This window comes from Phyllostomus hastatus, unplaced genomic scaffold, assembly GCF_019186645.2.
Source record: "Phyllostomus hastatus isolate PE091 unplaced genomic scaffold, TTU_PhHast_1.1 phas_contig_40, whole genome shotgun sequence".
NCBI lineage: Eukaryota > Metazoa > Chordata > Mammalia > Chiroptera > Phyllostomidae > Phyllostomus > Phyllostomus hastatus.
In genome coordinates, this window is record NW_025333872.1 from 63,969,149 (window position 1) to 63,995,008 (window position 25,860).

The following is a 25,860-nucleotide window of genomic DNA, read 5'->3' on the forward strand; positions in this document are numbered from 1 at the left end:
TTAAAGGGTCAGCAGATCAGAGGGAACATTCTGCCTTGCTCAGTGGAATACCAGATGTGGCCACAAACCCTGACTTTTACTTGGAAGCTGCTCACCGCATAATACATTGATTTCCCTGTGCTGGTCACCATTCAGCTAATCATCTGTGAAGGTCGTCGTACACCAGGCAAGGTCAAAAATGAACTGAAGTCTCCGAGGTGGCAGGGGATACATGATCTTCTTCCACAGCAGATTTTAGAAAACGTTATAATCAAAATGTTCTTCTCTATATCTAGTGAACATCCTGTGTACCACAATTTAGCAAGATGCAGAAAGCTTTCATTAGTGTTGCTATTAGAGCAGTTAAGACTTTCAGGTTTAAATGGGTAGCTGCAAAAAAAATGATTGGCTTTAAATCAGAGCGTTTCACTGAAAAATATTTTAAATAGTTCTCATTTGGGTATTTATTATTTCATGTAGTTTCTAAAAATCACACAGCTTTAATTAGCATTGTATAATCATTTATAATCATTTAGTTTTAAGGACATTTTGATGCTAAATGGAATCTTAAGCATTTTATATGTAAAATAGATACAGCAAATAAAAACGATTATTATATTAGCTCATTTCCATGACAGTACACAAGTCACAGAGAGATTTTTATACCACTCAGTGCTCAACTTTAGGATTTAGACATCTTCATGGCCCCACTTTTATTACTTCAAAACCTTCAAAATACAAAATATTTTAGAATAGTCATTAAAGGCAGCATTTTATTATAGCAGTAGCTTTTCCAATGGTTTCTTATGGCATAGGTGCTGGTTCCTTCGGGAGGTGTGGAGTTACTTAGTTATTTCTTAGCTCCTTTCGGGATGATCTGCAGTTCCGTTGGCCCCCTGAGCGTGCTTCTCACCCGCCTCCTCCAGGTCTCTGAACAGTCCTGTTTGTCTCTCACCGTCTGTCCCAGACGTTCTGGTTCCTGCCCAGACTGAAGGGTGGGCGGGTCTAAGTGTCCTCCAGGGAGAAGGAGAGCAGTTTTCCTTCCAGACTCCTGAGTCTTCCTGAGCTTTCTAACTGCTCAGCGGTCCACCTCAGAGTCTTGCTGAAGGTTAGGCAGTTGGTATAGGGATTGTCAGAACTGAAACCAAGTGGTTCTCAGAACCAAGATTAGAATTCATGAACCTCCTGGTGTTAATTCAGAGTCATAGACCACCACAAGATTTATCATTTTTTAGGGTTCCTTTCAGTAACTACTTCCTGGGAGCGTTCAGCTCAACTCTGAATTTCCCAGAGTTGCTAATCAGACCCATCCCCGTGTCCACTGTGAGTGAGACAGGCATAGTTCAGGCCTTCCGGCTCGCCAGGAGGGCGGTGAGCCACTTGTTTTTCTTGGCAGATGCCTTTGTCTGCATGTGCTTCCTTGTCTTCTTTCCTCAGACCACAAGATTGAGATTCCTTGGATCCTAGAGGACCCTCAGCATTATCTTCACTTTGGCTGCATTCTGTAGCAAGTACCATATAGTTTAACCCTTCTTGGTTCCTGGTCTCCATTAAAGCAATTGACACACCATCATCCAAATTCAAACAAATCATGTTGCCATCTTCATCTGTGAAAAAAATACATGTTATTCTAGTATCTATTTGATTTCCTTTATTTGTAATATACAGGCTGTATGAGAATTACAACACCACCAACCACATACATCGGTTCAGCAAACACTTGTGCGGTCCACGGGGGAACACAAAGACGAACAAGACATGCTCCTCCCTGTCCTCAAGGCAATACTGTCCACCGGCAGGGGAGCAGGTATAACCTCATGGGGGGTGGGTGCTGCAATAGCGGGATATACACAACGTGGTGAGGCGCACAGAGCTGATTCTGCCATAACAGGTAGAACGGGTCGTGGTCTTTGTGACAGAAATTAAGAAATTATGGCCTCTTTTGTCTAAAGTGCTAACCCTTCCATCCTGCCATCTCAGCTAAAATATCTATCTTTAAAGATGTGTTTCTTTAAATTAAGTAATTTAATCATTTATTAAGATAATATTTATGGGATTCCTACTACGTGCCAAGCTGTGTTCTACGTATTGATAGCCCAGCAGTGAATGAAACAACCCTGGTGGTTCTTTAGGGTTTACATTCTCGTAGGGGAGAAAGAAAATACATTCGCGGACCATTAAATCTACGTCAGGTGGTAATAAGCACTGTGAAGGAAAACTCAGTGGAAAAGCGGGCAAGAAGATAATGGTGGGAAAGACGCTGTTATTGTAGATGAGGTGTTAGCAAAGTCCTCTCTCACGAGGTAAAATTTAAGTAGAGACCAGAGTTAAGTGAGAGAATTCTCACAAGAATATCTCAGGAAGAGATATCCCCAGAAGATTCAGGGGAGAGAGAACAGTAAGGACCAGGGTCCTGAGGCAGGAGAGTGCTGGGTGTGGACTGAGGAAGGCTAGACAGCAGACATGGCCGGCCCTCCTCAGCCATGCCCTCGGGACATGTAGCTACGAAACCATTAACAGTAACTGGCAAATTTAAAACAAGCACGCTTCTGACCTTCAAAGGCTGATAGGAAATGGACCCAGGCTTGGCACGTTCTGATGGCAAGATGGCAGGAGGAGGAAAATGACATGGTATACTTTATCAATAATAACAGTTGTTAACTCTTACAGAGTACTTCCTATGTATTGGGCACTATTCTAAGCTATAAACATATAACAATGCATTTTTCTATTAAGTGAATGCAAGTATTATCCCAATGTAACAGATGAGGCCACTGAGGCACAGAGAGGTTAAATAATTTGCCCAAAATCACACAGCTGGAATTTGAACCCAGACCGTGTGGCTCAGGCCTGTGTCCTCTTACTCACTTTCCCCAAGGGAGAGGGGAAGTTGCTGTGTTGTACAAGGGGACCCGTGTGGGTGAGCAGTGTGCCCTACGGGAGTCTGTGAGAAGCATAGCACGTGTGTGTGTGATGTCAGGGTGGCAGCAGAAAAATGCACAGCCAGGGGGGTAGCTGGCCTTCTTCACAATCATGCTCATGCTTTTTGTCTTCCTCTGCTGAAAGGCCAACCTTCTTACATAGAAAAGTATAAGAATTCTTGTTGAAACCTAATGGCAGAGCTTTTGAAACATTTCAAAGATCTTTTTGATTACCTAAAATACAAGAGACACAATTGTATAAGACAAATACACAAATGTATATTACCTAGAATACAAGAGTACACAATGCAAGATAAATACACAAATTTATGTCGAGACTTGTTTTTTATCAATATTTTCCGATCTCTGGGTACTAGTACCTGGATAAAAAAGTATGATTAGAAATACTAGTCCTTTCATAAAGTATATTTGAAAAATCAGAAGTATTTCAGTAGCTAGATGTTGGTCCTGCCCTTTCTCCTCCCCATCTGCCCAGCATGAGAGGATCAAAGTGGAACGAGGCCTGTGGGGCTGCCAGCCTTTAGTACTGAACCCTGACATACATCCAGGTTGAATTTACTTGGAATGAATTTAAATGGAAATATGAGAAAATGTCAAAGGACTAAGGGAAACATCATTGTATCTATGTTTTCTCATTGGAATTTAATGGACCTTCCTATTTACCAAGTTCCACACCTGATGCAAAGCTTATTTTACTACAAGGGCATATAAACTACTGTCCCTACTCTGTATTATTATATGCTCATTTTTTTTCCACAGACCCTTCCACCGAGGATGAAGAGGATGGCCAAGCTGCAGGCTCACTTGCTCTTTGGCATCATCTCATGTTCAGACAGCATCAGAGCATATTTCAAACCACATAAATGGTTGAACAGTGTTGTAAAATATCTTCCCCACAGAAATAACTTTATCAGATGCCAGGTTTAGTTAGTGCTTAAGTGATGGGAGGATCTAAATGTTATGAGCATTTTCAATATGTATTCATTGCTATTGAGAAACTCATAAGATTAGTTGTATATGATAATAGCAATAGAAACCCAAAGTGATAGAAAGAAATAGGATATTTAATTTCAAATAGTCCAATGGCCCAAAGTATTGAAGAAGTTAGGCTATTCCTAAAAAACACATAAAGATTAGGCTAAGAAAACTTTAGAATTTCAGCAAAAACTGAAATCTACAGTATAAGCCTAGCTACTCACTGCCATATTTTTATCCCATTAAATAGCACATTGGAAAACTTTCTAATGGAACAGAATTTCAATTTTTTTGCCTATTGGTGAGTGAAAAAAAATTAATATACGGCAAATAAAGGTTTTATACAAATTCTGGCACATATGTCCCAGAAAAATCATTAGCTAACTACTTCATTGGTTCATGATACTTAGAGCAATATTTAGTAACCCGACCCTGGCAGGCTTTCAGCAATCAGTACATCTTATTGCATAAAGAGACGTGGGATTCGGGGGGGGGGGGGGAGGGTGTTTGTTTATTTTTCTTTAAAAACTACTGATTATAAAGCCTGCAAGTCAAATCTTAAAACAGAGATTCTGAATAAAGACAGCATGTACTCAGCAACCCTCTCTTTTAGAGAGAAATATTAAAATAAAAACTTCAACTAAGACAGGGTATTAACAGACGAGACATATGCCGGCTGACTGGCTATGTTTAGAACAGCAGAGGAGCATTTAGATTTGTTTCCTGTAGAACGCTCTGGGACTGATGAGGTGATGTTTACACAAATGTTGGGATGAAGTCACTGGGATATTTTTACTAGATGCCCAGATATGTTACTTCTCTCTCTATCCCCTCTCCACCCCATTAGGTCAGTAGGACCATGGGATAGGCATGGTATTATTGCTCCATGTAATCCTAATACCCTTTATTTTTTCCAAAAAAGTCCTTCCATGACTTTATCTTCTTATATGTGTCTGACAATAACAATGAAAACAGACATCATACTGCTTTGCTAAATATGCCTACCAGTCTGCAAAGCAGCAAACTGTAACTAAACATATTCTCTTTCATTAAAAAGGTAATTAAGGTTAGGCTTGACTTGAAGGGACTGCTCCTTGAATTCCATCCTTTGCAAATATGCAAACTCTAGCTTTCATTCTATTCCTTCTCTCTTCTCTGCCCCTTTGGTTCAATTACTTCTCTATCAAAATTTGTAGTTATTTCCATATCTCCTACTATTCCTTACCTTCAGGAATTACATGCATTGTAAATAACAGAATGAGATTTTCCCTTTCTCCTAAAATTATGTGTCTGTGGCAGGAAATTTTTTGTTTCTATCTAAATTATCAAAGTTTGGTTACATTCCCAGTTAATCTCTTTCTGCATCATTATTCTACATATTAATGTCTGCTTCTCTATGTTTTTGAACACTATTTAGAATTTTAATTAAGTCTGCCAAAACTTGGCACTAAATAAATTTCATATCCAATTGGTGTATCTATCCCAGTAGGCCATAAGTAGTGATTTTTCACTCCTGCTAGCTGAGCAGCCACTATTGATACCATATCAGGGACAGCATGCGGGCAGAGTCCTTTCCCAGCCACGGCTCTGGGAAGGCAGAGAGCACAGGCTCTAGAACAGAACCAGACTTCAGCCCCACCTCAGCGGTAAGGCCATGGGCAAGTCACTACACTTCAGCCTTCTCATCTGTAAAATGTGGTAATAAAAATACCCACATCATAGGCCTAAGTGTAAGAACTTAACAAATTTACCTACATAGCACAGCAAGTAGCACAGGAAAAAAGGGCTAAAATAAAATTAGCTACTATTGTCATTAAAAGCCACTTCAAAAAGGGTCTTGTTCTGTCTATTTACTGTGAGTATAGTCTGTTACTTATCTCATCCTCATAGGTGAACGAGATAATGCAACGTGGTAAAAAGATTTTCTTGAGGGTGCATGGAGACTTGTGGTAGAGCCAAAGGTAGAGCTGACCTGTCAGGGCCTATGACACACTCTATGGCAGCCTCTGTGATTTTTATAAAGGAAGGAAAGGATTAGAAGGAAAGGATTCAGTGAGCAAAGAGCTGGATTTTAAAATATAATACAAGTCAACTGTAAAATCTTGCATCTGTCTGGAACTTCACTTCTGCAGCATCTGATCGCTCCCTCCTCCCTGAGCCACTCTCCTTTGGGTTTCCATGACAATGCAGTCTTACAGTTTTCCTCTTTTCCCTCCCACTTCTCCTCTCCACGCCCCACCCCTATATTACTTTGTCAGTCCTTGCTGTACTGGCAGTTCTCTGTGTCTCACTCACTGATCACTTCTCTTCTTGGTCTGTGCACTTGAAATCAATGATTTCATCCACACCTTCATAGGACACACCATGTCCTATGTCCCACACATAGGACATCGATTACCTATATTTACAAGACAGACCTTTCAACTGTATACCAGGCTTCTCCACTTACCCCACACCCAGCTCAAACCAAATATGGCTATCCTGTTCTTCCTTCTATGGCCCCATCTCTGGGAAGAGCATTGCTTTTCACCGAGCTTCCCCAGTCGCTGGGGCTCACCATTATCTCCTCTCTCTTCTTCACCAAATTAGACACCACGTCCTATAGAGTCTAGCTCTGTGGTAACTCTGAGTCTATTTCCTTCTCTCTACACCTGTGACCATTCATTCATTCAGCTTTCATTAGTTTTCATTTCCTGCCTGAACCACCTCTCCAGTTTCATCATTTGCCATTCCCCCCCTCATGTATGATAAGCAACATGCAGATCCGTGCACACCTCCTTCTCTATTATTGCTTGCCTTTCTACACACTGCTCCTGCTATTCTGAAATACAGTTTTTTCCTCACCTCCCTGCAGAACTCAGCCTAGAAATAACTTCCTCCCAGTGGCTTTTCTTAACTCTCCCTCGGCCAGGCAGTGTGGATTCAGCATCCTTCCTCTGGACTCTTGCAGAACATGATTTCCTCTCAGTGGCAACATGGAATGTCTCCTGGCTTCTATCAGAGGATACAATATAAAATCATCTGCTCACCAAATCTTTAAAAGTGAGCTTATTTGTAAGGAGAAACATAATGGAGAACTGACCAGAGAAACTCAACTCATGTATTCCTCTAGATTACCTAAATTTTATCTCTGAATTTAGCCTATATACATACAAACATACTCAAATGTCCAAATGAACATTTCTGTGAATGGCTATATGTGCATACAAAATACCTGGAAGCATATAACCAAATTGCAAACTGTGGCTAGCACTGGGGAGTGAAGACAGATAGGAAGCAAGAGACTTTTACTTTTTACTCTGCTTAGGTCATCTTAGGTTTTTAAATAATAAACATAAATTATTTTATAATGGAGATCTCTAGATACAGTTATAAATAATATGACAAGAACCATTAATGAGATTAATTACTGGCAATGTTAAAAAGAAAATCAGAAAGAAATCAGCAATCATTTTTATGATTGATGTAAAACAACATAACATTATTTTTTTAAGATTTGATTTATTTTATTTTTAGAAAAGGAAGGGAGGGAGATAGAGAGAGAGAGAAACATCAATGTGTGGTTGCTGGGGGTCATGGCCTGCAACCCAGACATGTGTCCTGACTGGGAATCGAACCTGCGATGCTTTGGTTTGCAGCCCAAGCTCAATCCACTGAGCTACGCCAGCCAGGGCCATAACATTCTTTTTACATCTTTAAAAAAAGATGATTGTGTCTAATTTCATAAGGCCTACAAAAATAATGTTCACAAACAAATCTGCATCGGAGTCTTATCAGTTAAGTGCTGCTTTTAGAGGTAAGAGCAGTGATTTGGTAAGAAAACCGTGCTTCCAGTGCCAAGTAAGCAAAACCAGGTGCTGCCGGCCTTTCATATGCTACACATTCAGCCCAACCCAGTTACTGCAATTTATCTATCTTAAGAACAAAAGACTTCATTTACATACTAGCACACCACTCCAGATCGTGGTTCCTCTAAAATTTTCACATGTCAGGTTACACAAATAGGAATCAAAGCAAGTGGGAACAGATTCAAATGGCTTGAGCAAAACAGTATTATTCAGCGGTGAACCAGGATACTCATCTTTCCTGTGGCTAGAGACACAGCCCTATGACAGAGACAACTCAGATTCACCAGTAGAAACACAGCTCACTATGAAACTTTACATACAAAATTAAAGAAACTGACTCTAGTCTCTCAAGAGAAAGAAATATTCCTGCCTTTTCTTTTTCTTTAAAGTAGCCCAATGAAACACATTGAAGTCAGATGCTTAACACTATGCCTTCAGCAAAAATTAATAACTATTTGTTGAAATAATTTGAAAAATTGTATCAAAAATTCCAAGAAGTGCATTAAATAAATGCTTAGAAAATGAGATGCACTTGATAGCATCTAGAATGCTTGCTGGTATGTTTTTCCTTACTTATCCTGTGTGATCTTCACATAGGCAAGTGTATGTCCAGAACCGTCCACAAGGATGGGGCTGTGCAGCAGCTACAACTCCCCAGGTCTTGGCCCCACTCTCAGAATCAGCTCAGTCCCACAATGAGAGGGCAGGTGGAGAGAGTGTGAGATGGTTAGCAAGGCTTATCTGACAAGGCTATGCATGAGAATATAAAGCAGGACCTTTCCAATCTGTCACCTGGCTGTTTTTGTCATGGAAGTCACATGATCAGAGACATATCTCCATTCACGTCACCTATTCAAAGTTTCTCAAAATATGTAATCAGAAACACAGCAAACAAAACAAGAGTATATCCATCCTTGAGTTTCTTATTTTTCCCTGTTATTAGTCAAGGTGAAGGTCTCACCACATGCTGCAGTAGTGAAGAGACTCCACGACAGTCACCAGCCAATCACTGCAAAGACCAAGAGGCCTAATTTCTGAGATACTCTGAGTCGTGATCCATCTTGCCAGGTTTGTGTCTAAGCTCTTGGATTTCAAAACAAAATTGGGGTGACTGTGAACTAAAATGGGAAGAAGTTCTAAAGCAGCTGGAAAGGATCATTTTAAAATTCATTTTGCTGTAGCCAATTAAGCAATTGTATTATAAATCTGGTTTTAGAAATGAATCAAGTGACCACTGTGTTTCAAATATGTTTTGTACTCTTCATAGAACTACAAGGTTTAGTCTCTCCATCACCGTGAATGGCTCCAGAAGATTCTTCTCTTGATTATTAAAACACTGAAGTGGTGGAATCAGACCAGACTGCAGCAAGGTATGACCCACTACAATAATCACTGCAAAATTACTCAGCAGTTGGAACCAATGGGTTAGATAAACGCCTATCAACATGGATGGCTGCCAGTGCTTGATGGGAAAAGAAAAGAAGCATTACATAACACATTAGCATCTGCGCATACAATGTACAATTAGCAGGAACATATACAGATAAAAAGATAGACATTGAAAACATTACGATGGTTGTCTGGCAGGGGGAGGAAGACAGTGGAACAAGAGAGGAATGTAGTGGTAAAGGGACTGAACAAACAAAATGAAAGAGAAGCCCTGCATAGACCAGTGATGATAATGGACTACAAACTGAGAGTCTACACTTAGCTCAGTTCTGCACTTGAGGTCCAAACTGTTGTGAAGGGGGAGGGGAGAGAACAGATCTCATGACAATGAAGTGTAACCTGTTAATTTTTTTCCTTACTATCTGAGATTATAAATCTATGGACCACATCTCTTTTCTTAATTTAGTGCACAAATCAAAATTATTTTTAAAAACAAGTAAAATAAACTCTTGAGCATTATGAAGATGATGCAAGTATATTATTCTTTTTACCCACTGTAAAATGTCTTCTATTTCCCATTTCAACCTTGTTCAGTCCACGATGGAGAGAAAACCAGAACAACTTGACAAATAATCAAACTTACCTTCAAAGCCTTCATTTATGATTCCACTGGGTTTCACTTCTTCTCTGCACTGAGAAATACTATTTAAGGAGAAATTTCTGAATAACTGAAGCTGGTCTTGAATTTTATGGAAAGTGGGTCTTTGGTCAGGTTCCTGAGCCCAGCACTGAGTCATTAGTTTCCACCTGGATGTGAGAGTAAAGGCAGGAAAGTGAATGGTGACTGGATGTCTTTAGGCAACAATTACTGATACCAAAGCCCAGGAAAGTTCATTTAGGAGAAAAAGATTTTGACTTATTGCCAGTTTTCCACAATTGATATAAATGAACCAGCACAAAGTTTTTGTTCTTATTTAATAGTAACCTGCAAAATTACTACCTTTACTGGATAACAATTTTTTTGAAAAGCTGACAATATAACAGTTATTAATCCAGGCATATAGATAGTCAGATAGATAGATAGATAGATAGATAGATAGAAAGAATAAATGGACAATGTTCCCTCAACACATAGGGGAGCTAAGAGCTATAAAAGTTGTTGAAGGTTAAAAAAACTTTATGCTCATACCTTAATATCTAAAACAAAACCTAAGGTTACTCCAGTCCACACAGACGTTTACTGGTACAACCAGAAGCAGAAACCATATTTGGATTCTAATGTTTTTACTCTTCCTTTACTCTGTCAAGAGACTCATTTTCTCCAGACATAAACAGCTGGTTGATTAAATATTATGTTTTCCTTAACAATTGCCTAAGAAATGTCAGTGCAGCACTGTTAACCAGTGTCCATTTGTTCATTAAGTAATTAATTAATTTATTGAACATTATTACACTAGCAGTGTATCAAGAGCTAGCAATGTGACAGTGTGGCACCTGACCTCATAGGAATACATTTGTATTGTAAACGTAAGAAGATGATAAAATCTGTCTCACTACAATCCATACAAGCAGGAAAAAAAGTGTAGCTCTTTTATATTGTTTGTAACTAATTAGTTCTTTCTCAGAGACCCCATCTGGCAGAAGAAAATTAACTTCATTTAATGCATTCAGTTCACAACCTAGTCCAATTCAGTATTTTAAATAATCTTGGTAGACAATTCTCAGTCTATTCTGGATAATAGTTCAGTTTCTCTTATTTTTAGGCTAGTTCTGCTCCCTCTGTCCTCTTCTCTAAGATAATATCAGGACATATGTCGGGTGAAAGTCTTGTGTGATGTACAGGGGCAGTGAGGCATCCTTTGGAGCCCACTGTTCCTTGGATCTTCACAAGTCTCAGAGTGGAATGATCAGGAATTCCACGGCAACGACTGGTTTGGTCCATCCTGCTGTGGGCACCAGCTGCTGCCTGCAGTCTGTGATCTCTTTACCTCGTCTTGGGGCCCTTCCCCAGTGAACCGGTCTTCCCTTTCCTCTTTGTAGCTGTAGCCCTTTCTCGCCTGAGGCTGCACTGTGCATTGTATCTGCAGACAAGGCCCAGGGAATCCATTCCTGTTTTTGCTGCGTGCCTACAGGGTGCTCCCTGCCCTAATCTCCAGTTTACATCAAAAAGTTCACCCATGTGGGAAACAAAGGAGGCTTAAAAGTTTGAACTAGATGTTCTCTGTGTGAACATGCCATTCCACCTCCTTCATGATGCTGGGTCTCCATGTCAATGTGGGGTGTCCCTTGCTTAGTGATCTCCTTGCCATTCCCCCACATGGAGAGGAGTGGACAGTTGCTCCATGCCCTTGATGTTGCCCACACCTAATCTGATTGAACCCTACAGAGAAGGTTGCCGGACCTAGACATCCAACATGTTCACCCTCCTGCCTTTATCTGTCAAGGTCTTTCCTTCCTATGCTTCTCCAGGGCTTAACAGGAGTGGTGTTTCTACTGACTTCCTTTTTATTAGATAAACTTCCTCTTTTTATTAGATCATCCTTGCATAGAATTGTAGGTCCAAGTCACTCAAACTGGCATTTAATACACTAACAAGGGTTATACACTAAATAACCCTCTCTCCTCCAGGCTTGGTGTTCAAGTCTACTGCCTTACTAAAAAGGTCAACTACCTGTTCTCGCTCTCTTTCTTGCTCTCTTTATTTATTTATTTTATTATTTTTTTTTTTGCTGCCATTATAAAGCTGATTGGGAGCAGGAAGAGAAAAACTCACAAAGAAACATCAATTGAGAAGTATTTAAAAATATTAGAACTACTATATCAACAGATAAATATGAAATCACAAAAAAGAAGTTACTTAAAAAGTGCTAAAGTAAACCATGTAAAATCGAACAAAGATGGAACAGTTTGGGTAAGTTGCTCACAGAAGGCCCCTGTGCAGAGGTGACATTTAAGCTAGAGACCTTTGTTGGAAAATAAGATGCTGGTCATGGGAATAGGGTGGGGATGGGAGTCAAGGAACATACTAGAAGAAGGTAAAAGCATGTGTAAATTTCTAAATTTGGAAAGAGCTTGGCACATTTTAGAATCTGAAAGAAAGCCAGTGTGGCTGAGGAGCTGTCACTGAGGAGAGCAGAGGCGATGAGGTCAGAGGAGGAGGCGAGATCACACAGGTCGCACAGACCTGGCCAGGAGCTGGACTTGTGACACTACCAGGGTAAGCTGTTGAAAGTTTTTAAATAGGCATGATTTTTATATTTTTAAAGGGTTATTCTAGCTGATAGGCATGGAAAATGGGTGGTAGAGGGGCAAGTTGGAAATTAGGACATGATTAAAGAAGACTAGGTGAGAGATAATGGTGGTTTGGACTAAGGCAAAGGCAAGGGGGCTAGAACAAGGATATATTCAGTCAAAGGTGACAATGATCTGCAAATCACTGTGGGTATTGTGTTGAAGTTAGCTAGTATCCATTGTAGGAATTATAATCCCCATTTCATTTTAATGTGGTGTGCAAATTCTCCTTCCAGCTCTTTCATTTCTTGACAAGCACCTCAGGTTGGAGTTAGTACTGAATATGGAGCACTGTGAAGAAACCTGATACTGGTCTATTTCCTAGTATTGATCTGATGTTTTTTTTTTTCATATTTTTTGACAAGGAATTCACATTCTGGATACAGAGTGCTAAATTTGTCTTGATTCTTTTAAAAATTAGAATCACGGCTGAGAACCTAATCTTTTATAGAACCCATGGCATTTAGGAACAGTCCTGATACAATGATCCCAATGAAGAATGATTGGATTTGAAATAAAATATTTTTAAATATTTTAAGTAATAAAGTAGAATCTTTTTGACTATACTAAGTGTTGTTTTAGGAGGTGTAAGGAGAAAGTAAAGTATAATTCCCCACAGGAACCATTTCTTTCTGAAAAAAAAAGGTATTAATTCAAAGATATCAGCAAAAAATAGAATCTCTCAAGACTTCTCATACTTCAGTTACACAATTTTTATTTATTTTACTTATTTATGACCTGCCTCATTCTCCAAAGGATTTTAAAACAGTGGAAGGAAATTATTTAGGACAGAGAGAAAGAAAAAGCAAGAGGGAAGGGGAGGAGGAGACGGCAGCCATGTTTACAGTTGCCACTTAGCCACCCCACACCTCATCCCTTCACACTGCCCTCCGAAGGGTCAGCCTCTTGTTTAATCTGTGCAATTTATTTAAGCAGATATTCCTACTTTTTTCATTGACAGAGACTTCATCTACATTGAATCTAATGATTGTTCTTAATTATCTGATGGCAAAAACATATGACCTTGTAGCCTATAAAACCTTTCTGTCCCCTGATCCAGGGACAGTGAACACTGAACTGCAACACATTAAGCAAAGAGGAACTCTACAAAGCAACAGTCATTTAAAAGTAAAGAGTACAACTTGGGCTATCAATAGCATTAAGCTGGCTGTGGAATAAAGTGAAGAAGCTTTCAAGAATTTAATCCTGAAAATGCATTTCTTACAGCCTTTGGATAAATTAATTACAACTATTCTTTTGACATAGAAGTTTATCCTTACAGATAGGCACTTGTCACAATTCAATATCATGCATTAGATACTTGCACTCACTTATAGTTACAAATATTCAAACATATTACTCTAAATAAATGTACAGGTACTTTACTGTTGTTAAAATTTATCTGGGCTGGTTGTTTCAGTTCCACACATATGCATACTCATTACACTTAAAATATCTCATTTAGCTAAGTGTTCACATTCAAATTCCTTCATTCACTATGCCAGCCCTCTACTCCTCTTTGCCTTAATTTTTCAAAATAACATGAGACTCATTAACCATGTTCACTTTTTAGTGTCTAAGAGTAAAGGCCTTGGATTCATAAATCAATTAAAATCCAACAGAAGAAAACTCCATGACATCTTTCAGTGTTAAGGGGGTGAGTGTCTATGGGTATTTACACAAGGCACATAAAATATTGATTTTAAGAACTCCCTTACTTATTATTCCAATCCTGGGGAGACTCATTAGCATCTGGGTACACATATTTTTAAGGGGTAAAAATATTTTTAAGATGGTGAACCTCATGTTCTCCCATTGTCGCTTCATCCATTTGAGGAACTCTCTGGTAATTCCGGTTGCCACCGTGATACATCTGTCAGAGAACCCCAAAGAGCTGTCATTGAAGTAGATTGCCCTTTGATCCTGTTTCTTCTTGAGAGTGGTGTGGTTGTTGTGTGCACTGAAAGCCTAAGAGAACACTGAGGACTGGGCTTTCCACTATACATCCCAGGCTACGGGAAGAAGGGGGAATGCTCTGAGCTCCTGCATTCCATTAATAGCTGAACACAGTGTAGCCATCTATGGGCTCACCTGACCCCAAGTGCATGCAGGTGCTGAGAATTTAAGCAGTGAATAGAAGGTGCAGCATGGCTCAGTGCAGACTTTCAACCCTCTAAGCTGGGCCTGTGATCTCATAGAACTACTTCAAATAAAAATCAGTTCCCTCTGTACTCTAAGGAGAGTAGTTAATCTTTATCATGACAACTTAAGGCCTTGGCCAGATTGAATGGCATTGTTGAGAGCTCCATTCCTTAGCGCAGCTTGTTTTCCTGGTTGGCAATGAGTTAACCCTTCCTGGGCTCTGAAAGTTACACAGCACTCGGAGAGAGAGCCGAGCATTGTTTATTATTTAATTGCTGGCATTTGAATGGACTTCAAAACCACCAATGGAAAATTTGGCTTCATGATAACTATATTTTTATAAAATTAGAACATTAATGTATCCAGCTGAATAATCAAGAATATATTATGTAGAATATTATCTTTTCCTACTTATAGTCATGAATGTTTTTCTAGCATGCATTCTCCCTCCTCCTTCCAGTTGCATTTTGGATACCTTTGGATTAGAGCAAAATTCAACACACCTACATTTTTCTGCTCCACAATAGACAATTAATTATTTACCTCTCTGTTCCCCAAATAATATAAATGAACACATCAATCAAAATATATACTCAGTGATTCCTAAAGTGCTTATGCCAGGTAAATTTTAGCAGCACAATGAAAATTTAATGCGACTGAAATTCTGGGAAAATTTTGTGAGTGTTTGATATATATGTAAATGATGCAAAATAATGATTAGTTTGCTTATTATTTAATAAAATGTATTTCATATTTAAGTATGCTGGTTTTTTCTCAAACCTTCATCAAAGTTTTTCAAATTGTGTATAATTTCTCATCCCTAATTTACAGGATTCTTCCCATCTCTCCCCAAAATATCTGAAGCATATTTCTAGGCACTATCATCAAACTCGTTCATGTATGTGTATAACTAATCTCCCTGTAAATATCCCAGATGCTGCAAAAACTAAATCATAAATGAGCAGTGATTCAAGTCTTCCTCTTCTAGCTGGAAGGTTTAAATAATACAGAAACATCCACCAGGAAAGCATCCAAACAAGGTGCCCAGTTCTTAATCATCTTTTGGCTCCAGTCTGAATAATCCTCTAAATAACACAGCATAGTCAAGGCAGGACAATCATGGTGTGTATCCGCATACTGCTAATTCCTTTTGCACTTGCCTGTACCACACAGTTTAGCACTTTATTACATGTTGGTTGATCATCCAGCTGCTCCATCTGAGTGACTTTTCCTTCAAAATACGCTCTGAGATGCTGAAGAAACACGACCCTGGTTTAAATGCTTCTGAGTATCACACAGTCCTCAGTATGGTACTGTGCACAGAGCAGATACATTTATACTTGTTCCTTGCATGTTCTTTCAGAAACTTCTTGGGTAAAACTCCTCTTGGGAAAAGTCTCAAGACTTAATTTTTTTTCCTCAAACCAATACATGCCTTTTCTGGCATGTTTAAAATATTGCAAATAAATCTGAGGAATCATTTGGCACCTTGTTCTTTCTATAGCTGAACAACTTAGATCTTATTCATCAGCCTGCAAACTGTTCCTTTCTCAGGAACAAGATACCACTCAAACTTTTTATGATATCTTTGTTTTTAACTATCGTGGCTTGCTGAATCAAAGCAGCTGAATTTGATAGAAATTCAATGTAGTTTTCTTCAAGAATCAGCTCATCTTTCTGGTCTTGAGATAATGAAAATGCAATGCTTGAAAAACCCAGGAAACCCAGGAAATTTCTGATTTCAACCAGAGAGCCCTCTTGCGACGGAAGCCCGGAGTATCACCCTGGGCTGTGTTCTGTGCATGACTGCAGATAGTGTGAACAGTGGCTAGTTCCTTTCCATTTCCCCACCATTTGTCACCTCTTCTTTTTCCTTCCATGGAGACTGAGTTCTACATTGGTGTGACTGAAGTCCCTCCACAGGGTGCCTCTGGGGCCCTTCACAATAGCTGTGCATGCCTTCAGAGTGATGTCGACATTTGCTGGAATGTCGACAGTCTGACTGCTCAGAAGGGCCTTCATCCTCACACTGTGGCAAAGAAACTCAAGACAATATTTCTGCTGAGGTGGTTCACAGGAAGGTGGATTAGTACTCAGCAAAAATAACTTGGCTTGTTTTCTTTTATAATTAGATCTAAATCATCTACTCTTTGAGGATTACACATTTATTAGAATTCAATAGTGACCAGAATCAATTTGATAGAGTCACTATATTCAGTCATTACATGTTAAACTCATAAACAGATAACAATTTATATAATTTTTATTAGTACTATATCCCAAAGTCAGCTATATCAACAAATGCAATTCAACTTTTAACAATATAGTCTTACTTAAACAAATCTTTTAATTTGCAGATTAAGATAGTAGCTAAATCATATCTTCCAAAGTAAAACGTATACACATCCACACAGACAGAACTTTTATTTATTTATTAAAATTCACCTAACAAGGAATATAAATATATTCTACTCTTCCAAATTTTGTTTCTGATGTTATATATATATATATATATATATATATATATATATGTGTGTGTGTGTGTGTGTGTGTGTGTGTGTGTATACACACACACACCATCACACACACGTACATACATATAATCATATATTTAGTGAATTGTAACAATTTATATTTATGCAGGATATATAATGTATAAATACCAGTTTTTATTTTAAAATACCATACCAATGAGTCATAGGATTGCACGTGCACATGGTTTTGCTTTTTGGGTACTTATGTTAACGTAATTATAACTTACAGATCATCAGGACAATTTCTAGGCGGCTCCAGTCTCCCTCCTGTTTGCACATAGTTTAAAACATCAAGGTTAGAATGGGCTGGATACGGCTGATGGCCAAGAGTTAAAATCTCCCAAATCAGAATTCCAAAAGACCTAGGATATTAGAGAGTTTGCTTTAATTACAGATATCACAAACCTCATGTTTACAGTAGTTTCTCCAACATAATATTGCTGTGGTTATAAGACTGTATTTTGTGATTGGAATGATTCGTTCCATAAAAGGCAAATGGGAGACTTAAAAGCAAGTTGATCACAATAAAAAGTAGAACAAGCAACTGCCTACCAGGAACACTGCAAAGGTGATAGGAAGGCTCAGGGGACACACACACACACACACACACACACACACACACACACTTTGCTCCTTTTTTCTGGCTGAACCTGGACTGCAGACCTTCATTATGCAGACATACTTAGGGTGAATGAGAAAGCATTTCAGCGTTTTTCTGTTTTTGAGCTTGAGTGCTAGTAAACATGAAGAAGGAAGGCATGAATACAAACAGGCAGCACTGAAGGCCAACTTTTCCCCATTCCCAATTGTGCCCAGGGCCATGTCAGCCTAAAAGTTTTTGAATAAATCTTTATGTTTTGAGCAGCTGTCACTGAAAGTTTGAGGTCAACAGCAAAATTAAGGAATCTTATTCAAATGCTGAAAAAATTTTTAAACCTCCTCAAAGTCCTAATGTTTTTGAGATCTGTGATTTAAAGTTTACTTTAATGAGCAAACATTTCTAAATAATAGCTGTTTAGATACATACCTACACATTAATTCATAGGTACCAGTTCCTATTAGTCAAAGTCTCTATACCTTGGGGGAGTAGTGAAATATCTGTAGTAAATGCATTTATTGCACATACAGGAGTAAGAAGAAGGGTCAACACTGACTGGAGGGAGGGATGAGACCCAGGAACAGTCCCACCTGGGACATCAGGTTGCACTTTAGCTTAAGGCAAACTACAGCCCCTCCGGTCTTGTGTTTTCTCACATAAAAAAAAAGACTAGAAGACATCTTTAAAATTTATTTTATCTTTTAAAGATTTTATTTATTTATCTTTAGAGAGTGGAAGGGAGGTAGAAAGAGAGGGAGAGAAATATCAATGCGTGGTTGCCTCTCGCCCACCTTCTAATGGGGACCTGACCTGCAACTCAAGCATGTGCCCTAGATTGGGAATTGAACTGGTGACCCTTTGGTTTGCAGGCTGGTGCCCAATCCACTGAGCCACACCAGCCAGGGCCCTTTCTTTAAGAAAAAACAAAAAACCCTCACCTGAATATATGTTTATTGATCTGAGAGAGAGAGGAAGTGTGTGTGGGGGGAGAGAAACAGCAATATGAGAGAAACCTTGGTTGCCTCCCGTACCTACCCCAACCAGGGATCAAACCTGCAATCTAAGTATGTGGACATCGAACCCACAACCCTCTAGTGTACAGGACCATGCTCCAGCCCACTGAACCATCCGACCAGGGCTTCAACACCTTTTAAGATCCCTTTGGGCTCTGACATTGGATAGTTCTGCCCACATTTTTCTGCATCCTTAAGCTCACCACACATCCGACTGTGTAGTGAAGATTCCATCCATCAGACTTTCTGGAGCCATCCACCGAACAGGGAGCAGGCCTTCTCCTCTCTTCCTATAGTAATCATTTTTATAGATGTCCCTCGCGAGTCCAAAGTCCCCAATCTTCACTATCCGTGACGGACTGCTATAGTCCTTCACAGAGACAAGGCAATTCCGAGCTGCCAGATCCCTATGGCAGAAGCTATATTTAATCATCATCATCACCATCATCATCATCATCATCATCATCATCATAAAGATCCAGAGATCAGACAAGTGACACTAGCAGGTCTGTAGAGAAGGCAGACTTTTTAAAGAACTATTGCTATTTTGAAGGAATAAAAATCTTTAATTATTTTCTTGTTTTACCCAAACTGCAGGTGGCTATTGTGCCAGTATCCATAGGAACCTTGCATCCAGAATATTGCCGTACCTGTGAATAAAGTGCAGCTGCTCCAGGTAGACACAGCCTTTTGAAATATCTATGCACAGGTCTACGAGGTCAGCCAAAGTGAGTAAAGGACCATGAAGCTGTAAGAAATGAAAGGAAGATTACAGGCACTCATTCAGTTTGCACAAAATGCACATGTTGACATACATGTATACATGGCCACATATATGTACACGTGCATGCATACACATGATGTTTTAAAGAAATGTTCAGTTATGGTTCCAAGGATTCAAAGAGGAAAAGAACAAAGTTTATATGTTTTCTTCCCAAATAAAGATAAATAAGACTACATTTAGTAAGCAGAGGCAATAACAGGACCTTTGTTGGAAACAGGGTACTGGTTCTGACAGACCAAGGTTTACAACTTAGTTTTGCTACTTACTTGCTGTGTTAACGTGATCACTTTGCCTTATTCACTCAGCAACTTTCTCTAGGTATAGTGGAAATGATGAACCTGATTTCATAGGATTTGTGATAACATATATAACCTGGCTGGCATATAAAAAGCACTTAATAAACAGTAGCTGCTCTCATAGTGTTAATAATGATAGTTTAACCAGCACTTGCCAGTTTAATTATTGGCCCAATGTCACGCTATACTGTCAGTCATGACAATGGGATTCTTCCTCATATGAGCCCCATATAAATTGTTAGCAACACAGAATCTATTTCAGGGTCACAGATTATTCTTCTTATCTAAGACAGCCAACACAGAAACTGAGAAACTGAGAACTGAATAACTGAGCCTGAAGTGGCTACAGTGATTTCTACATTTAAAAAAAAAAAGCCAGTTCAAGTACTTATTAGTACCACATGGAAAAAACTCAAAGTCCTTCTCAGACACTACATATGCATACCCTCTGCCCCTTGGCATCCCTGAAATTACCCTGGTCCAGACCTTTATCATCCCTATCTGACTCATCCCTAACAAGGGCTGGTCCCAAACCGGCCACGTCCCCAGCAGCCTGTGCTTTAATTAGCTCATTCCGCTGGGGCCCACTGCCTGTGGGCTTCCTGACAGACTCCTGAGCACAGCTTCCATGTCAGCCCCAGCTGCACCAGCCTCTCCATATGTCCGTCCATGTTCCTAGTTTCCCCTCTCACAATTTGTGCTGTGGTCACACTAGAACACTACAGCTTTTTTGTTTTGTTTTTAAAGATATTTGTATTTATTTATTTTCAGAGAGAGGAGAAGGGAGGGTGAAAAACAGGGAGAGAAACATCAGTTGGTTGCCTCCTCTTTGCCCCCAAATGGGGACCTGACCCATGACCCAGGCATGTGACCTGACTGGGAACCAAACCCATGACCTTCCGGCTCGCAGGCCGGTGCTCAATCCACTGAGCCATACCAACCAGGGTGACACTACAGTTTTTATACTTTCTCTGCAATTCTCAACCTCCCTTCTATATTCCTGCTAGCACTATTGCCCGCAATGCCTTCCTCAGTCCTAATTTCCATTCACATTCTTCACTGAGCACCTATAATGGTTCCCAACCTTGAAATCCCTAAATTTCCCATAGGTGTTCTTAACTGCTGCTCCCTCCACATCCCCAGCAACCTTGTGTCTTATTCCTGATAGGAAGAATCCTGATATTCTGGGACTTAACATTGCCATGGTCCCAGTCAACCACACCTAGGTCTGACAACCAGGGTGGGACTTACTCCCAAGAATCAGTCCCCTGAAGTCCTGTTCAGGGCCACTAGTTGCCTCTCATGGCATGTGGGCATCTGAGTAACCAGTGTAAATGGAGCTCTGCTCTTGGCAAAACCTACCCTACTTGTAAAGACTGTCTTCGCAGAGAATGAATCCTGCTCCTGAACTTTAGACTGATGGCTAGCGGCCTGTACTCTGCTGACAGATTTTCAGAATGCTGCCCGCCTGCCTGGATTTCTAAATATCACTTGCTCCTGAGAGATCAGTGACAACCTGCTGGGATATCTCATCAGCCCTTGTTGGGTTTATTTGACTCCAGATGCTATCCTGGGCTACCAACTATCATTTCTTGCTAAACCCTCTGGAACATTGAATTTCCTTCCAGATCTATTCCTTGGTCAAAGCCTTTCAGAACTCACACAGCTGTAGTTTCAGAGAGCTTTCTGTCTCTCGCCTGGCTTGCTTCTTCTCCACAAAGTCTTTCCAGGACTTCCCAGCTGGGAACCATCTCTCTGTGCTTCAGCAGTAGATTCTCTACTCCTCTCTACTGGGCCCTCCCGCTTTCTGCCTTAAATGGGTTATTTATATGCGACATTCCGCCCCGCCATGTGGCAAGTTCTATGAAGAGCGATATTCTTCAGAGTTGTACACTAAACACCCAGCAAAGATTTGATGAATTAAATTGTCTTGGATATGTTTTTGTATTATTTTGATAGCTTGGTTTTGTTTGCTAGTTTTTACTTTTTCTATCTTAACACAGTCTTGGAATATCAAAGTTAAAAGTAGCCTGACAAAGTTTTTGATTTAATATTCCATTTTATACATACAGAAACTAAGATCCTAAAAATGAAGGACTATTAGGAGTGTCCAAGCTTTTGGCATCTCTGGGCCACACTGGAAGAAGAATTGTCTTGGGCCACACATCAAATACATTGTGACACATAATCACAAATAAATCTCATAACATTTTAAGTGAATTTAAAAGTTTGTATCAAGGGCTAACTAGATCCTAGATGTCCTCACTGTAGCTGAAGGCTTTCCTCTGAGGAAAACACATACACACACACACACAGTGAACCACAGCAACACCAAGTTCAAAAACACCAAACATCCCAAGGTGCTCTGTTGAACATGGGAAGTGAAATTAAATAAGCATCCACATAGTGAGCCTTGAGACCTCTGGCCTCTGTCTCCCTCCTGACTCCTTGAACAGAGGCTCAAGCTTTATTCCTGGACAGGAAAACTGCCAATCCTCCTCTGGTGAAGATAGGCATATGCCAGGGATGACATCCAGGTGGTGTCATAGGGGACCCCGAACAGAACAGCTCGGGCCCACCTGACAATCCAAATGAAGCTGCTATAGACACATAGGTTCCAATCCGCTATTAACTATGAAGGTCCCACTATTAAATATGAAGACCAGCCACACTTTGCCGAAGAGTAGAGAAAATCTCACATGGCAAACAGATCCAAAGAAGAAAGGAGGCAACCAGGACAATTCAGGAACCAAAGTAACTATTTAAAAAACTATAATTGGCATCCTAGGAAAAATAAGATTTTGCATGTATGGGAAAACCCCAGATAATTATTTTAAGATGTGGTCAAAATACAGGGCCCAGCAGAAGTAAGGCTTGCTTGAGTGTGGTTGGCAGGATAATAATATGGGTGTAATAATTTATAGTTTTAATTTGAACATTTCACCTAAAATGTCATATGGTGTGCTTGAGTGTGGTATTGTTATGTTACAGAATTACATGCTTACACTTTTGTAATAAAAGATCTCGTAATAAAAAGGGTCATTATTTGTGCCAGACCCTGTATAAGAATGAATCTGTAAAATTAAAATTTTAAACTCTATAAAATAGTTTAGGAAATCTACCAGAATCAAGAGCAAAAGAACAAAGAGGAACAAAGAGAGAGCAGCTAATAAAAAATGATGTAACAAAGCTGTCCATTGTTCAACTAAGAGGATTTCTAGAATAAGGAAATAGAGGGAACAAAGGTATTTTTTATCAAAGAAATAAAATGAAAAAATCCCGGAATTGAAAGGGATGATTTTCCAGGCTGAGTATCGAGATGTGTAAAAAGTACCACAGATAAGGAGAAGTTCCTACAATTTTCCGAAGAGGAAGGGCAAAATGCAGGTCATGGATCATCAGTCTGGGAACCAGAATGACAAGAGACTTCTTAAAGGCAGCTGTAGAAGCGAGAAAACAAAGGTGTGGTGGATTTGTTTTTTGAGAACAAGGGGCTTTCAATCTAGAATTAACCAAGTTATGAATCCAGTGTGGGCGAAGAATAAAGGACATTTCCTCAGAAAAAGAACAAAAGGCAGTTTTACCCTCCTGTGCATGCTTTCTCTTTCCAAAACAATAGAGACATTGTGGAATGGAGAAAACAGAGGCCCGACGTGGACGTTACCAAGGTGAACCTGAAGGAGACCTCTAGGAGAACAGCCGTGTAGACAGCGGAGGACAAGCCCCCATGTGAGCCCAAGAGGGAAGTGCCCAAGAAAAAAATTTGTTACACGCTGGATTATCTGATATATTTTACCATAGCAAGGAGAGTATGACAACTCTGTTGGGAAGTTTTGGTGTATAGAAAACTAAGCTAATGGAAAAGAAGGCACATTTATTAAATGAGCTTAAGGAAAATACACAAGCATAGCACTTGAGTAACTCAGCTGCGAATGATACTTAGGCAGTCACAGTAATGTAAACCTGCAATAGTGATTTATCTGAAAATCGTGACACTGTTGGGGGTTGGAGGAAACAACGTGTGCAGAGTGGGTGGGGTGGGCTGCTACACGAGGACATCTGAGAGGGTTAAATCCTCATCCTTCACAGCAGGACGTCCATAATTTCCCTCAAGGTCGACCATCAGTGTGCGGCACTGGCAGAGTGTTTGAGAGCCTGGAGGTGAGTACAAGAGAAATGTGCAGCTGCCTGGGAGGCGGGGATAAGATAGAACACGGGATGAGATAGTGAAAAGCTCCTCATTGGCACAACATGTAAACTTTGTCCAGTATCTAAATTTGGTAGCTATATAATGTATACTTTGATATAAATGAAAACCAAATTTTTTAAATCTATAGATTTACATTCTAGTTTCCTGTTTTGTCTCATGTGTTTCTCATCTAAGGTTGAATGTAGGGGGTCCCCAGGTGCCTCCACAGGGTCCCCACTGTGCCAGGAACCACTCTAGGCACCGGAGAGAGAACTGGCTGGACCCGGGCTGCATCCTGCGGACAGAGCTGGAGAGCCGACAGGACCTTTCGGAGTGGTTGTAGGGAAAGAGAAAGCAAAAAATTGGATGGACGGCATGGAGGAGAATGTATGAAATGAATTTTGTTTTGCCCCAAATTAGTTTCAGTTGCCTATGAAAATCCAAACAGGTATGTCAGCTGGGTGGGGATATGTAAGTCTAGTAAAGACATAAGGGCGGGAAATATCAGTTTGGGAGAGACAGACATAAAGTACAGAGAAAGATGTGCCTTTTTAAACTCCACACAATCTCTGTTCTCCAGAAAACATGATTCTGGCAGTGAGGGACCTATTTTCCCATAAAATACAGCAGTCAGGCTCAAATAACCAGAAAATGCCAGAAATTAGTTCAAGGTGCTAATTGTCCTTATCCAACATGAAGGATATTTCTTTCCAAGGAAGTATTCTAAGGTTCTCCCATTGGCCAAAACTGCAGCCTATTGAATTTAAATAAAACTAATAGTACATTACAGGGCACATGCATTACAAAACCAATACTGTGAACCTTATTCCCCACCTTCGTCATCCGGGCTTTACGTAAATAGGTGAGGAGGTCTCCTCCTTCCATCAGTTCCAGGATAATGTACTGGGGTTCATTCAGCAGACAAACTCCAAGCTGCTTCAGGATGTTGGGATGATTAAACTTGCTAAACGGTGGAAAGAGACAGGCGGGATGATGTGACAGAGAAAGAAGTCCCAGCTGAGTGCCTTTATGGACTAGAGCAATTGCTTGTCTATAGTTTCCATCAAAAGCCCTGATTTTTTTTCTCTGATAAATGAAGGCTTCCTCTTCCAAGGGCTGTTCTGTGTTCTTGCCTTGCAGAGGTAATACGGCAACCTCTAGTGGCCAGGCACATGGATAGGATGGGGTGAATTTTAAAACAAATCATGTTTGTATTCAAGTATTTTGTGTTTTGGAAAAAAAAGTAATTTTAACTAATTTCCTTCTTCAAAAGACAATTGAAAACATTATATTTCTTATCATCACAAGCATAAAATATTACTCTCTCTTTTTTAGAGTGACAACTCAGACAGGCTCCAAGTGTTTTCTCAAGATATCAAAGCAAGTAAACCCCAATCTAATAACTAGAGCCCACAGCTCAGGACCACTGCCTCAAATCTTCCTGTTAAGAGGTCTTTGAGCAGTTTTTATGCCCAACGACTAATTCTGACATCGAAGACCAGTTTATCAAGGCAAGGGACATTTTCATTGGCATCATTGCACTCGAGAGAATTCTCTTTCACTCAGTCTACTTCAACCCTTATCATACATTGAGAAGCCCATAAGCATGTTTAAAGCGGAACAGCTTCAGAAGTCACTTGCAAACACACTTCTTATTGAAGGTAAAAGAAAGGAAGACCTTTTGCCTGAGGACAGCCTGTACCCAGGCTGGGAAGACTGGCTTATGCAGAATACTTGTCATTACAGACATATTTCCATTTAAACTTCGGCCATGTTCATTTTGGGCATGATTTATTATGTCAGGGGATTTTGAATGTTAAAAGTCTACCAACCAGTTGCAAAAGCTTCCTGCCCATATCAAGGAACATTATTTCAGAGCT

General features: G+C 39.9%; 1 protein-coding gene and 1 long non-coding RNA gene across 10 annotated transcripts in view; one reads left to right on the plus strand and one right to left on the minus strand.

Annotated features, from left to right (window-relative positions):
- Positions 1-428: 428 nt before the first annotated feature.
- ROS1 (ROS proto-oncogene 1, receptor tyrosine kinase) overlaps positions 429-25,860 on the minus strand; it is a 132,142-nt gene continuing 106,710 nt past the window's right edge. For all 6 annotated transcript variants that reach the window (XM_045843075.1, XM_045843073.1, XM_045843074.1 and 3 more), the window contains 6 exons: positions 24,815-24,944; positions 19,362-19,459; positions 18,915-19,118; positions 17,328-17,462; positions 9,777-9,940; positions 429-1,586 (listed from right to left, as the gene is read on the minus strand). In XM_045843075.1, coding sequence (XP_045699031.1) covers positions 1,276-1,586; positions 9,777-9,940; positions 17,328-17,462; positions 18,915-19,118; positions 19,362-19,459; positions 24,815-24,944 — 1,042 coding nt within the window. In that variant the 3' untranslated portion in view covers positions 429-1,275. The remainder of the gene's footprint in view (positions 1,587-9,776; positions 9,941-17,327; positions 17,463-18,914; positions 19,119-19,361; positions 19,460-24,814; positions 24,945-25,860) is intronic.
- Positions 12,292-25,859, plus strand: LOC123821569. Of its 4 annotated transcripts, none has more exons than XR_006786140.1 (7): positions 12,292-12,350; positions 19,309-19,387; positions 23,411-23,520; positions 23,881-23,952; positions 24,176-24,428; positions 25,080-25,166; positions 25,316-25,859. It is a non-coding gene; the product is annotated as an uncharacterized LOC123821569 (long non-coding RNA). The 4 variants fall into 4 exon arrangements; XR_006786138.1 differs by having other exon boundaries at positions 23,884-23,952; XR_006786139.1 differs by having other exon boundaries at positions 23,884-23,952; positions 25,121-25,166.